Raw genomic sequence first — 14,151 nt, forward strand, 5'->3', positions numbered from 1 at the left:
ACGCTTTTATTCCGCTTCCGAAATTCCATAACCCAACACTTTGCACGGCACATGCTATTTCTCCTTTTTTTTTTGTTTCGCGTGGCTATCAGCACTAAAAACTCATACGAAACCCAAAATTCCAATAGTTTTTGGTGATGTTTCTGAAGAATTTTTAATCCATCCAGCGACATGGTCAGTCTGTACTTTTAGAAAGCAAATTAGCTGGCTGAAATAGTTCTTTCACAAATAGTTTATTCAATGAACGTTAAAAGCTGTCTCGATTTAAAAACTCTACACAAAATTAAAGTCACCGATAATGCTAATATTTTCAGAAATTAAGCCCTGCTACTAAGAGCTAGATTGTAGTAGGAAGAGTCTGCACCTCATAACACTGCATAGAAATGTATCCGCGTAAACAAGCACCAGATTTTGATACTTTCAGATTTATGTTAAAACAGCTTTGAAGTGTCTAGGTAAACTTTCCCATCCATGGGCGTTTAAATGTCTGCAGAATTCAACACTCGATGTCTTTCAGAAACATCAACATTAAACGAAAGGTCAATACGGTCATTATCCTGTATCAAAAGCAGACATAGCCAGCTAACGTCTGCATCACTCTGAGTACCGACACTCGACCAAGTCTTAACTTGCCGATTCCAACAATAGGGAACCCTATTGGGTCTCGGCTTGGGCGGCGAATTTGCAAAGTTACTTGACGATTGGCCAAAGAAGCAGTTTGACGTATTCCAATCATCATCTTCCATATTTTGTTCTATCAAACTGTCCAAAGTTAAATTTTCAGCTTGTTGGTGATAACTCAAGATGTCAAAATCAGCAGTCTGGATTATCGCCACTTGAATACCCACGTCAACTACTGGATTTCCTGGAAGAGTAATCATTCGTGGAATATATTTTTTCTTCTTTTTCACTATATCGCTTTCGGGGATCCAGTACTTGGCAACAACTGCGCCTTGTTGATCATTAACTGGAGCTACCAGATAGCACCGTTTCGCATAAGCAGCGATTCGCTCAATAGAGCATTCCACTAAACCACCTAAAGCTCTCCCATTTTCAGAGCTCAGATTAACAAAAACTACATCACCAATTTGGTACTTGAGTTTTGTTGGTCTGAGATCCTCGTCTAAATTCAACGAGAGAGGTAGAAACTGGGGTTCTTTCAGCAGACTCCAAAAATCATCATACACAAGATCACGCTTTTCAGTTTGTCTAATAAACTTTTTGATACTCTCGCCTTTATCATCAACAGGAAGTGATTTGAGCACAGATGCAGACCGAGAAATAGAATAACTATGATCTAGACAGACTACTTCTTTGAAATTAGAGTTTTGACTTTCGAAGCTACATTTTTGATCAAGTTTGGTGTAAATAGACGAGTCGCGAAAGACATCCGCTATACATCTGATTTGAGAAAACTCTTTTTCCTCGCTTTGCACAGTGCAGTCTATTGGTATGACTTCCAGCTCAGTGACGCAACCTTTCTCTGTTCTAAGATTAGTCATTTCTACAATGTTGTTATTGACATCTACTCTTTCTGAGACTTCATTATTGTTTGCGTCTATCAGTGGCAATTCATATCCAAGAGGCGACTTCCATGATGTGTCAATTCTGTTTAATTTACAACGTCCATTAACAGCCATCTCGGCACTTTCAGCAAAACACTTCTAAAATTCCTCTCAAAAACTTTTCATCTACAAATCGGGTTTTATAATTTCATTGCAATGTCCAGCCGCCTCCTTTAACAAAATCGTACGCTAACTCCATAACCCTATTCAGAATATTTCAAGAAAGAAACAGCATCAACTATATGAGATTAAATTAGAAGACACAATGAGACAATTTTAGAACTCAATCCTGTAGTAAACAATACAAATAACACAAGAGAGAGTTTAAAATTCGAGAGTTTAAATGCTGAAAATGAACAAACAAAAACTGTCCATTGATATGTTATGCATTTCCAAGTCTAATAGTTTTCTTTTTAAAAAATAACGGATGTAGAAATATAAATTTTAAGGAGGCTGTGATATTCATAGCATAGAACGGGGCACTATTGCGTTGGTACTAGCACACGTCCACACATGGATAGAGACGGACACGTGTGTTGTGCACTGAATTCTTTTGCTCCTCTTTGAGACGATCGTGAGGCGTGTTTACTCTATCTTGAGATTCAAAGGCTGTCGCCTCATCAGAGCCATCACAACAGTCACATACTTAAATGAACAAATCTAATTATTCAAAACAGGCGAACATCAACCAACAACCAAGTCAAAACATAGTTCTAACTTACAATAAAATATATCGAGACAAATTGTCAATTAAATTATTCAAACCTCTTGAAGCTTTAGCGTGCATTTAGTTTTGCGCATTAAAAAAATTTTTGAATAAAAAATTCAAGAACACAAGGCTTTTTTACAGAAATTTTCTCTTCAATTTAAGTTCCCTGTGTGCCGCCGAAAATTGGCAACCAAGTGATAAACAGATTAGAACATACAGCTACGTGAAACAGAATCGAAATCTTAGAAACTAGAACATCAACAAATAAATCCTTTTCCAAGTTTCGCAAATTTTATCCTAAATGAGCCAAGTATATGTTACAAAATAAATCGGGGGACTTCATGCCCAAGGGCCACAGTGCCCTGACACCAGCGGGGACTAGGTCACGAGGGGGACTAGGATTTATGGTCTCACGTATTTAGAGAGTCAAAGGGTATACAATTAGGCGCTTTTTGTCAACTCTTGAAATTCAAAAGTCAAAAGGGAGATTTAGTGGGAGAGGCCGACTATGAGGGGCAAGCAAAATTAGACATCGGAGGACATTTAAATGGCTTCAAAAACTTATACACGTGGACTTCTATCATAAAAACACACTTCTATTGCGCACGCGTTTTCCACGTGTCTATAAGACTTAATTGCAAATTAATTGACTAATTTACGCTGCCTCGAGATTTTAATCCTTGACTATTTTTAACCCTTGATTTTATAACATTAATACTTTGTTTGAACAGTGTTACTTGGTTGGTAGATGCTTTCTGCTCGAATGAAAATAAACTGCATGAAGCCGCAATTTGAGATGTAAGCTCCGAACTTAGCTGTTTTCCTTAAAATTAATAGCCAGCATTCACTCTTTGAATCATCAACAGATTGAAGGACGAAACAGTACTGATTATTTTAAAATATTTTTAAAATGACTGTGCGCAAAAAATAATTCGAACGATAGCACACTGCGACAAAAGTTGCCCACACAATTTTTGATCGCGTATATATAAAAAAAAGAACACTTAAGACGTGTTCTTTTTAATAGCAGCCCTCCAATAACATTCTATTAGAGTGAAAAAATCAGTTGACCTTATCTCCTTCAATTAAAGTACGCAAAAATCAATTTGAGAGTGAGGAAAAGTCATTTTAATAGTGAAGTGAGTCACATGGGACCAAAAACTTAGTTACCCCAATGAACAAAAAGAACTCAAATGAACTGGCTCTAGGAGGCTTTATCAAAAACTTAATCAAAGTTAAGCTGCTTGTAATTGCAAAAATCGCGCAGAACTTAAGTGAAGCGTCCAAAAGTTACTTGACACGCGGTCAGAGGAAAAACGGTCAGCCGCAAAATCGGTAGAGAAAAAGCTAGCATAAAAGTACAGACTGAACGAAATATGTATAATATCCAGAACGAGAAACTCAACTACTATGAGAAATTAGTGTCACACCCCTATTTCGTAGCTGTGTTACGTGATGTTATCCTAGACAAAGCCCTAAATATCCTTAATTAATTACTATGAATTGGTTCATAATTGAATAGTTCTCAAGGCCATCTTTGGTCTGTATTTTCATCTAGGACTAACGCCAAATATGTTTATTTTAATTGACAACCAGAGAATGAAAGATTACTGATAAACAAATTAGTACCTAAAATTCCAATTAATTACCTTTATTAGTTCGAAGAGATGAATTAGAATAATTAGTAAAAACTGTAAAAAACCATTTGCTTAGTGAAGTAATTATGCTGATCAAGTAGGTGCTAATATGGAAGTGTTATGTACTTAATCAATATCAATAAAGGTAGAAAAACCGGAATTTCACCACTTTGAGGATCAGTAAATATTTAAGAAGGACCAATACAACTCGAGCTAAAAACTTGCAGAATGATCCAAACAGAACACCAGAGAACCAGCCTTACAATCAGTTGAAATTTAGTCTGAAACTTTCTCGAATTCTTTGTTTAAATACTAAGTTAGAATATACAACGATAACGCTTAGTTATAGCAGTGGAAAGCTATTTATGCACACGGCTATGAACTAGCGGATAACACACGCTTTCGAACTGCTCAAATTAAAGCTATTACTAGCTAATTTTAAGTGTAAAAAAATAATATGGTATATTGGCTGAAACCGAGCTATGAAAAAACTATTGGAAGTCCGTGTAAAATTACAACTATCCCAGTTAAATACTCTAAACATTGAGACTCTGAACCTACAGTATAAGTCTAAAAAAGTCACTGCGTAAAATGGTGACAGGAGTTATAAAGTGCCAGTTTCACGAACCAAAGGAGCCTAATTATTCAACAAATCTGGACATTTTTATTAATTATGTGCTTCTATCCATTATTCTTTCCATTTTTTTTGAAAACCGCGTAGAACAACATTCAACACATCTGTATCCAAGATGGCAACAGAACAACCAGTAACAGAAAAAAAGCGTGAAAGTTTTTTATGTATCTCTGAGGTCTAAACAACAACAATATAAAAGTGGTTGTGTGAGTAGTAACTGTGCTGGTCTCAACATCATCTGATACAACAGGCGCAAAAAATACAGGGTATATACAAATGCTGATATTCTGAGTAAACGAATTGGTAAAATAAATTATAGTCGCCTTATTTAAGTCTATCTATAAGAACAAATTCTCCGGCCGCAAATAACTTCCGTTCTTGCCCTAACTTTACTAAACAAAGAAATAACAAAAAATCCATGCTCGATAATGTCGAAGTAGAAGCACAAAAATTAACAACAATTACATCACCGAATCAAAGAGCTATTCTAATTTGTCCCAGAAAATCACAAACGTGTAATGCATTGGGTATCAAAAAGCATAAAACAAAAGTAAATTTAGTGTTATGAGAAATCAACTAAATACTGACTGGTACATTAGCTTGATAACATCATCAATGATTAACAAGTAACCTCAGAAAAGTCCTCCCCTAGTGCTATACCCTCATTAAGTTAACTAGTTAATACATAAGTGCTATTTAATACTTTCAAACGAAATAAGACCGATAGGACAATAAAAACATAATCCGGACGGTTAAAAATCTCAATGGCACATGCACAAATCATCATAACGCCTGCCTGTCTCTGGAACGGATAGTTTCATCAATTTGAATAGCTGATAACGTGCGCAATTGGAGTTGCAGGAACATCAGGAGCGCATCATCATTTAAAAGCAGATGCCAGAAGATACTGTACCAGAAGCGCTACAAGATTAGTTTTCGCAAGAGTATAATATCACTGATAAATAGATTTACATACGATAAACCTAAAATTTGACGCGGTAAAAAATTCCTGAGTAAATTTGAGAACAGCAAATAAAGCTTACCCCGCCCCAGTAATTGAAGTGGTGACAGGAGCATGCGATACTGAAGATTTTCAATGGAATCAGCATTCAGCAGCAAGAAACGATTTGCTTGAAATGTCAGAAAACCGTGAAAAGGAACAAATCAACCACATTTTAAAACAAACCATGCCATAGTGGCTTCAACCAAAGTTTTTAGAAAGGCCAAAGTTTTTAGATTATGCACTCTAGCTAGACAACAAATCGTAATAGGAGAAATGAGACAACAAAATGACAGAATCTAATCCAGATAAAACAACGAGAGCAATATTAGCCATTTCGGAAAATCAGAAAGAACTTGAAAGAAAAGCTAGAACAGAAAAACCACGTAAAAGAAATCAGCAAGAACAGGCCCCAAAATCCAGTATTATCAACCAAATTATTGACAATATCAGCTACAGTAATGGCACCAACAGCAGTCTGCACTTCAAGCCCACCTTAACATAATCAGGAGTCTCAAGCTAATTATTGGAGTGAAACAACTACTGCTCCTCCACTTGTTCATCCAGCTTACACAAACAGGCCTATTTATAGATTCCTAATCAAAATGAAACCCCTGCAATTGTACCTCATCAGAGAATATTCCACCATAGCCCAACTGCAGCGCAGAACTGATACGGTATCCAGAAAGCAAAGGAGTTTAGTTGCAGCTGGATCTCTACAGCATCAAAATGGTATGCTGTAATACCTACCCCTTTAATCAACAAAAAACAAATTCAGCCAACCAATAAAAAACCAAAGTAAACAATTCAAAAAGCCACAAAACACGGTCAATAATTATGACGAAAGCAAGAATATTCCTAGTTCAGACAAAAATTAATCCAGTTTATAACAAAAACAGAAATAATACTGATAAGCGTAAAGAGCGCAAAGAAATAAAAAAGTAAACAAACCATTTCCATCCCCAACTGAAGTAATTGAACACAAAAGCCATCAACTAGTGCTCAAAAACTATTTAGCACTGTCCCACCCTTAGGCAGAACATTGTGTTTTCTTAAATGTAAATTCATTGAAGAATTGGTTACACTAGCATTGATTGATACAGGAGCATTTGTAAACGTAATAAGCCGCGAGTTTTACCAGGAACTTATTAATCATAGAAAAAAACAATATCAAACAGGAAAATCTGAATTATATAAAGTAAAAAAATCACTACAAAAACATAGTAAAAAGATAAATAAAATGAAGTTACCTTAAATTAGGCTTACAAAAATTCACTGAAGAATTCCTTGTGCTATTTGTAACAACTCCAGTAAGATTAGATTACGCGTTCCTTGATCAAAAATTTAAACAAGTTGAACATCTGCTTAGCACAAACCTACATTAAATGCTCCGAACAAACATTTCAAATAAACAAAATTCAGACAGAAAAGCAACCCAGAAGGGTTGTTATACAGAAAAAGTTTGCAGTATAAGCACAAAAACAAGCAAGCGCTACAAGCAAACCAGCAAACATCCTGGAATGCAAGCCGCCCGAAAAACTTGGATCATTCTTCTACCTCTGTGCAGTAATAATTCCGAATGATAACTGATTAACGTTAAGCAGAGTTGCTGAAAACAGTATATTTATGCCCTGAACAATACTGAACACCCAAAAACTCAAAAGGCAAAGAAATGGCCCAATTTTCGTTCTTAACGTCTCAGCGAAGCTCATAACGTACTAGGAGTAGACCTGCAATTGGTTAAGATAGCCAAAATCCGTTCTTAGCCTCAGAAAATTGCACAGAACTTATGGACGACATAGGTAATCGACTAAAACTTTGAGCAATTGTTAAGGTCTTTACAAGAAATATTTATTTCTATACGTCTGTCTGGATTATAATTGTTACCCAGAAAGTGTCAAACAGTAACAAGTAAAATGAAATTTATTAAAATAACATCAGTTCAGTTATCCCGAGAGAAATCGAATAAATTAAATTTCTCCACTTTCTATTTCCTGTTTTCTATAACGCATTGGAAAACATTTCACACTATATTTTGGGATATTGTGAACAAGCACTTAATATAAAAAAAAAGTAGCAAAAAACTTACTGAGAGTAAAGACCTTCCAAAGTTCTTTCAATCGAAAACAATACCTCAGTCAATTTGGAACTTTTTAGACAGAATATTTGTCTTTGTAATAGTAATTGCCAACATGCAGGCTGTGCCAATTATGCTGCAGATTTTCTCTCCCCAAGGTAGAACGCAAGACAGCAACTATGTCTTTGCAACTGACTGACAGAATTCCTGTTAGAGAAATTGACACAGAATCTCAAAGCATTGAATTGAAAATGTTGTTGGACACTGAAAAGTTTGATGAAATTAATGGAGATGAACCTAATTTCCTTAACAAGCTCTGATATCATGGAGATTCCAAACAACGGCATAGCAATTCATCCTTAACAGAAGGTCACGGGTTCTTTAAATTCCAAAGAAAACAAATTCAGAGAAGTACGCAGACCCAATAGATGAAAATCCAGATCTCAGACAATTTAATTAACCTAGCATTATCCAAGAAATGTAAAAATACGCAGATATTAGAGTAGTGATAGACTGCAATTTACCAAAATATCCAAAAACCCAGACTTAAAATAATACTAAACAAAATTGAGAAGTAATACAAGCAACTAAACAGGCTAATTCTTGATGGCAATTTCTTATTCTGGAATTTTTATGATACAAGAAATGTAAAAAATTAGTAAACAAATCTCTATACCTAAGCATTTCTGGAAGGGGGCTATATACATGCTTCACAATTCACAAACAGCAGGTCATTTAGGCATCAAAACACGATTCACGAATTAAAAAATATTTTTATGCCCAGGTTTTACTCAGCATTTAATTAGTTTCTTAAAACCTTTTTTGCTTGTCTCCGCTTTACATTTCTAAAAGACCACATTACGCCAAAGTTAGAGCAACTCAATTCCTCGCATTATTTTGCTGGAGACAAGCTTCAAATTGATTTAGTTGGACCCTTAAAAACCATGCATTACAATTATGTATTGAGTAGAATTGGTGAGTTTGCACAATACACACTTGCAGTTCCATTACTAAATGCAAATACCGATACAGTAGCTCGAGAACTAATAAAGTGTTCGTCTAACATAGTTACATTCCTCGAACGATACTTAGCGACTCAGGACAACATTTTACACTGCAATTAATGGTGGAATAGACAAATCTACTGGAATGAAAGTGAAAACATGCTTCATTAAAACATCCTCAAGCAATAGCAGTTGAACGATTAAACGGACCTTTGCAAAAAATCTTAAATCTCAACGCTGCGGCACAATGGAACGATAGGCACAAATATGTTCCATTAGCGACCTTTACTCATAATACTTAGTACAATTCAGCAAATACTTCGATGACCTTCAATTTTATTCCATGACAGAGAACCTAGTAAACCTCTAGATATTAGATTCTCAGGAAAACTACTGGAAGCAGTTACAGTTACATCGGACTTTATTAATGAACTGCAAGATGTCCTGATGCAAAAACTCAGAAACTGAGAAAACAAGAACTTGACAACTGCGTAACTGAAGTAGAAAAAGTATTAAGACCAAGAAGCGTCAGCAAAGCCTATAAAGAATCTGTCATGAGACGATGGAAATCGCCCTTGGATTTTCCTCGTGCTTAGCAGCCCTCAAGTTGCATCACGCCATAACAGCGCTAAGAGATGTGACGCAGAGAAGGTGTTATCCAACCAAGAACCAGCCCAGAATCTCGGATATGGAAATTGGCTAATTAAATAAGCTTCTAGTGGTTTTACATTTCGTCCGATTGATATGCATGAAAATGATCGACAAACCAGTATGCTTCACAAAAGTTGTGACATCTGTTTAATCACATTAAAGTGTGGACAAACCACGTTTAGCGATCACATCGAAATTAGAGCTGATTTGCCAAGTTGCCAGTACCCTCCAGCTAAACACAAAAATTTATAATTAAATCATCCAATTGGAAACTTAAATGAGCCAGTCCCAAACATATATGAACTACAAAAATAATCATGCACTGAAACCAATCTCGCTTTATTGAAAGTTAAAACCAAATCCATTTACTCGAAAAAAAGCTTTCGGCAGAATCCCTTGACGAGATAGCAAAACCAATTACCACCGAAATCAAGACGTCTAGACCCCCTTAATAGATAAATTTGAATCATACGTAACAATTAAAGTTTCCGTTTTTCTAATAATCATTGCCTTCATCCGAAATTCAGCCTTAAATAACCTTTTCATTTAATTACACAAAGTAGCCTTCGTACGACGCATGTTACTAAAATGCTTGAAGCTAAGTGGAAAAAATTAAGAAGTACCGGTGCCAAAACATCTGACAGCTTATGTAGACGACAACCTAACGAAACTGAAGGAACTCTTCACTTATTTCAACAGCAGACATGGGAACCCTGAAAAGACACGAAAAGAAATTCTTTTCAAGCCACCCCAAATTGGTGAGTCATCAGCATAAAAAGATTCGCAACGGATGATCAACAGGATAGGGATTCCCTTGGGAAATGCTATTTGAGTTCTTGAATGTCCGAACTAGTTCAATATATATTAAACCTTAAATCTTATATCCCCATTAAGCTATTCGAACCAGTGTGACAATGCTTTAAACCATCCAAATTATTTAATCCTTTATCCTCTACAAATCATCTTAATCTAGAGCCGTTCATATAAAGCCCTGTTTCAATAGAAATTGCAAATTTTCTGGAATAATCTGACCCTCTTCTCTAAGTGAACTTCAATTTCTTTTCTAGTTTTACCATGCCATCCATATTAGCGCACCTTTAGGCTTTTCACATCTCTTTACCAGCCTCTATTTGTCTAATTCTGGTAACGGCAACTCCAACCTAGCCTTAAATGCTGTCTTAAAACTAAAATTTATCGCTTTTCAACTTACTGTCTTCAACCTTATTGCTTTTGTTCAATTCTTTTTCTAGGAAAAACAAAAATTGGGTGGCTGCAGCATAAACACTTATATTACCTTCAACAAGGGCAGATTTAAATTGTTTTTTTTTTTAGAAAAGACGTAAAAACCAGTTCCCTCTAAAAACTTTTTGTGAAAGTTTTCAATAAGTTCGGAAAATTTTCATTGATGTCAATCCCTTATTTCGTACCTTCCAGTTTCGTGATGTTTTTCTCAGAAAACCCTTGATGTCTTTGATTAAGTACAAAAAATTGGTTGATATTTGAAAAATTCTCATGGCAATATTTGGTCTATTTCCCTCTAGGACTGCAACCCCAAAATTGTTTAATTTTAAAACAACAGCAGAATGAGATTCTGAAAAGTATATGTAATACGGAAAAGTATATGTAATTAATGAACATGGTTCAAAAACCGGAAATTACGCCCACTTGATCAGTATATAATTACGAAGGACCAGTACAGCTCAAGGTACAAAACCTGCAGCGTGATACAACGAGAACACCGGAAAACCAGTCCGATAAACAGTTGAAAATTAGTATTGAAAATTCTGAGTTCTTGTAAAACTGCTGATTTCTTCTCTTAAATACTTTAACTAAAACGGGCTAATAAATTGAAAGATAGAACTCGAAAACTTTTGTTCGAATACTTATTTAGCATAGACATCGAGAAAGCTTGGTTGCGCAGTGAAAGGTTATTTAAATACAATGGCAGTAGTGGATAAAACATTTAATCAAACCTCTCAAATTAAGGCTATTTGTATGGTTTTATATCCACTAAAAACACTATGAAACAAGCATTATTGTGAGTCCTTGTCAAATGAAAACTATCCCAATAATTACTCTAAACATTAACACTCTGAACCCATAGTATAATCCTAAAAAAGTTATTGCGTAACAAAGTCTTCATGGTCCTCTATTGCATTCGAAACTAGCAAAGAGAACAGAAAAGCTAAATTGATACCGGTTGTTTATCAAACCCCAAGTTATCGATTTGAAGTAAAATTTTCTCATGACGCATCAAGAGCGCCCTCCTAAAAATGAGATGTTCAAGATGAGAGTCGCAATGTTTTAGTTCCTATAAGTTGGGGCGGGGTCTAGGTCTAATTGCCGCTTCTGACAAAACACCAGCATCGAAAAAATTAACTTTTATTCAAACACCGTTTCTCACTCCCGTCACTTTTAGAAAGAATGCAAAAACTTCACGCCACAATAACTACGCTTCTCTTTACTCTTCTTCCTGTTTCGGCGAGATCAAGATCAACTCAAATTTGATTTAAAAATTATCAGAATGAGTGAACAAATCTCTGAAAGGAGCGCCTCAATAGAATTCATATTCTATGAACTGCGAAAACTCTACGATGAGATCAATGGCATGGCAATCAACTCGCGGCTATTTAAATTATAATAAAGTTTAATGAGCATTATAAAGATTTTATTTTTGAAAGGTTGTCAAAAAGCTAAATTTTAAATTGCAGTCATTATAAAAGGGACAGGGTAATAAAAAGGCAACAAAAAATTAATACTCAAATTGGACTATAAAAATGAACACCATTTAAATTTTTTATGAAAAAGTTTCTTCCATGCTAATAATCCGGTGTTGAAAATTCAACGGAAATTCAAATGTAAATCCCTAACATATTTTTGCATTTTTTAAGCACCTTACAATAATTAAATCTCCAAGTACGGCGAAAGTTTCAACCATTCGGCTGTACTCAACCAAATATCTATTTGTTGTACCTCCATCCATGAGAAAGGTTGTAGGAATGACTTTCTTTCCTTTGTGGCACATGAACGAGACGTCATTGCACGCTGAGGTTAATGTTTCGTCGCAGCCCGCATCACAGTAATCGTCATTCACCTAAAAGAGTACGGTTTGGTGCTTCTTGATCTAACTAATTAGAGCTTGGTTTTGATAAGGTTCAAGCAATAAACATCTTCATTTCAACAGAAAAATGTACACTGTTGCTTGCGAACAATACCCCCTTGCCTACTACCCAGATTTTCTATGACAGGTCATGGGTTGCTGTAAAAATTCATTTGATATTTTATTCAAAATTCAAACACGGTCAATTTGAAATCATTAAAAATGCAAATACTAAATACCAGTTCCTAATGTTAGCATAATAGCTAACCTAATGTTAAGTGTACTAATTAGGATTTATTTTTACTTCAAGATAAAATAATGTAAAATAATGAAATCTTGGTTCACAATCGATCATTGTTATTATCAGCACTTCAATTCAAATCAACAATGGAATCACTCTCAATTCATCCCCTGAATTTTTTTTGAGGTATTTGTCCTGTTCCCTATCCCAGAATTTTTTTTCCATAATTGGTTTATGGCCCATACAAAACGTAATAAAAATTAAAGCTCCCCACTCCTGGGGTGAAACATCAAAAAACTCATCCATAATGATTGTCCCGCTCATTGGATGACACATCTTTCAAATTAAGATTATTAGGTCATTAGAGCGGATAGTGGGGATGCAAAGAAACCAACAGAAAACAAAACAACGAAAAAATCAGTACAAAAAAGTCCCGCTGGGCTAGTGAAACAATGCTTTTTGTCGAAACAATCAATTAACCAGTAAAGACCATCTTTTAATCAGATCTTGAATGATTAATAATGTTTTAAAAAACATAATGCCTTAATAGGTATCAGCTCAAAACCATTGCCCGATAAAAAAAAAATACCGTTGCTTCTTGTCAGTGGGATATCTCTGAAGTATAAATGTTAAGTTCACCAAAAAGTCTTCGGCTTTAATTGCAACCATGATTGTTCCAATAAGTTATCAAGTTATCGAAAAAAATTACCAATTATTTGACTTTGGTTTATTGTTGACTGTTACAAGAATTAAAGTTTTCTATCAATTCTAAATCTAAAGAAGATTCCTCAAAAACTGTACTTTCTGCCCAACATGAAGCACCCTGCGTTGACCCGAATCAGAAACTCACCCGCATGTTAATCACAATTGAATCAAGCAAATGAGTTCCAAACCAATTGTAGGAAAATACTAGCTTCATCATTATCTGGTTGTTTTTCGAGACTGAAAACCAAAACCTCGAAATCACTCAAATGATTTCTTACGTTAACATTCAAAAGACTCTTCAAATCTAACCAGTACGCCTGTGGTCATAGGTTATCTTAGAAGCAAAAACTAGTTTTATTTTCATTTTCAAATGTTTGCGGGATCAATTACCAGCTGAAGGTTTCCATGAAAGCACACTTCCATATAGAAACTTCTTTTTATTAAATGCTAAGATCTTATATTTTGACGAAGAATCAGTTTAATTAATTGCTGCTTCTATTAGCTTCCCTCAAATAACGTTCATTTAAAGTGACACAAACTCACTTGATCTTTTCTCTTTGAATTAATGTTAACAAAAGTCAATTTCAGAGCGAGGAAGTCACGTGAGGCATGGAATTGCTGAGCAAAGAAGAGTGAGGCATGTCACGTGTGACCAAAAACCTAACCACGCGAATGAACAAAAAACTCTCCGTTAAGAGTGAAAGATTACATCACGCACGTAATTCGGTTGAAATTGCATGAACGAAGGGGCAAAAAGTAGATTTGAAGTGGCTGTGACGTCATATGGTCGAAACAAAAATCTTGACGAAATAAAAACCAAGAGAAAGC

General features: G+C 35.3%; 1 protein-coding gene across 2 annotated transcripts in view; it reads right to left on the reverse strand.

The window, feature by feature from the left end:
* The window catches only part of LOC142358645 (uncharacterized), a 111,817-nt gene that overhangs the window by 96,822 nt on the left and 844 nt on the right, over nt 1-14,151 (reverse strand). Inside the window, exons 2-3 of one of the 2 annotated variants that reach the window (XM_075410111.1) lie at nt 12,251-12,371; nt 181-2,210 (exon numbers count right to left, since the gene is read on the reverse strand). In XM_075410111.1, the coding sequence (XP_075266226.1) occupies nt 480-1,640 (1,161 nt within the window). In that variant the 5' untranslated portion in view covers nt 1,641-2,210; nt 12,251-12,371 and the 3' untranslated portion in view covers nt 181-479. Of the gene's footprint in view, nt 1-180; nt 2,211-12,250; nt 12,372-14,151 lie in introns of those variants that run through there. The other variant, XM_075410109.1, reaches the window with a different exon arrangement.

Source organism: Convolutriloba macropyga, chromosome 2 (assembly GCF_964194025.1).
Source record: "Convolutriloba macropyga chromosome 2, txConMacr16.3, whole genome shotgun sequence".
In the NCBI taxonomy this organism is placed as follows: Eukaryota; Metazoa; Xenacoelomorpha; order Acoela; family Convolutidae; genus Convolutriloba; species Convolutriloba macropyga.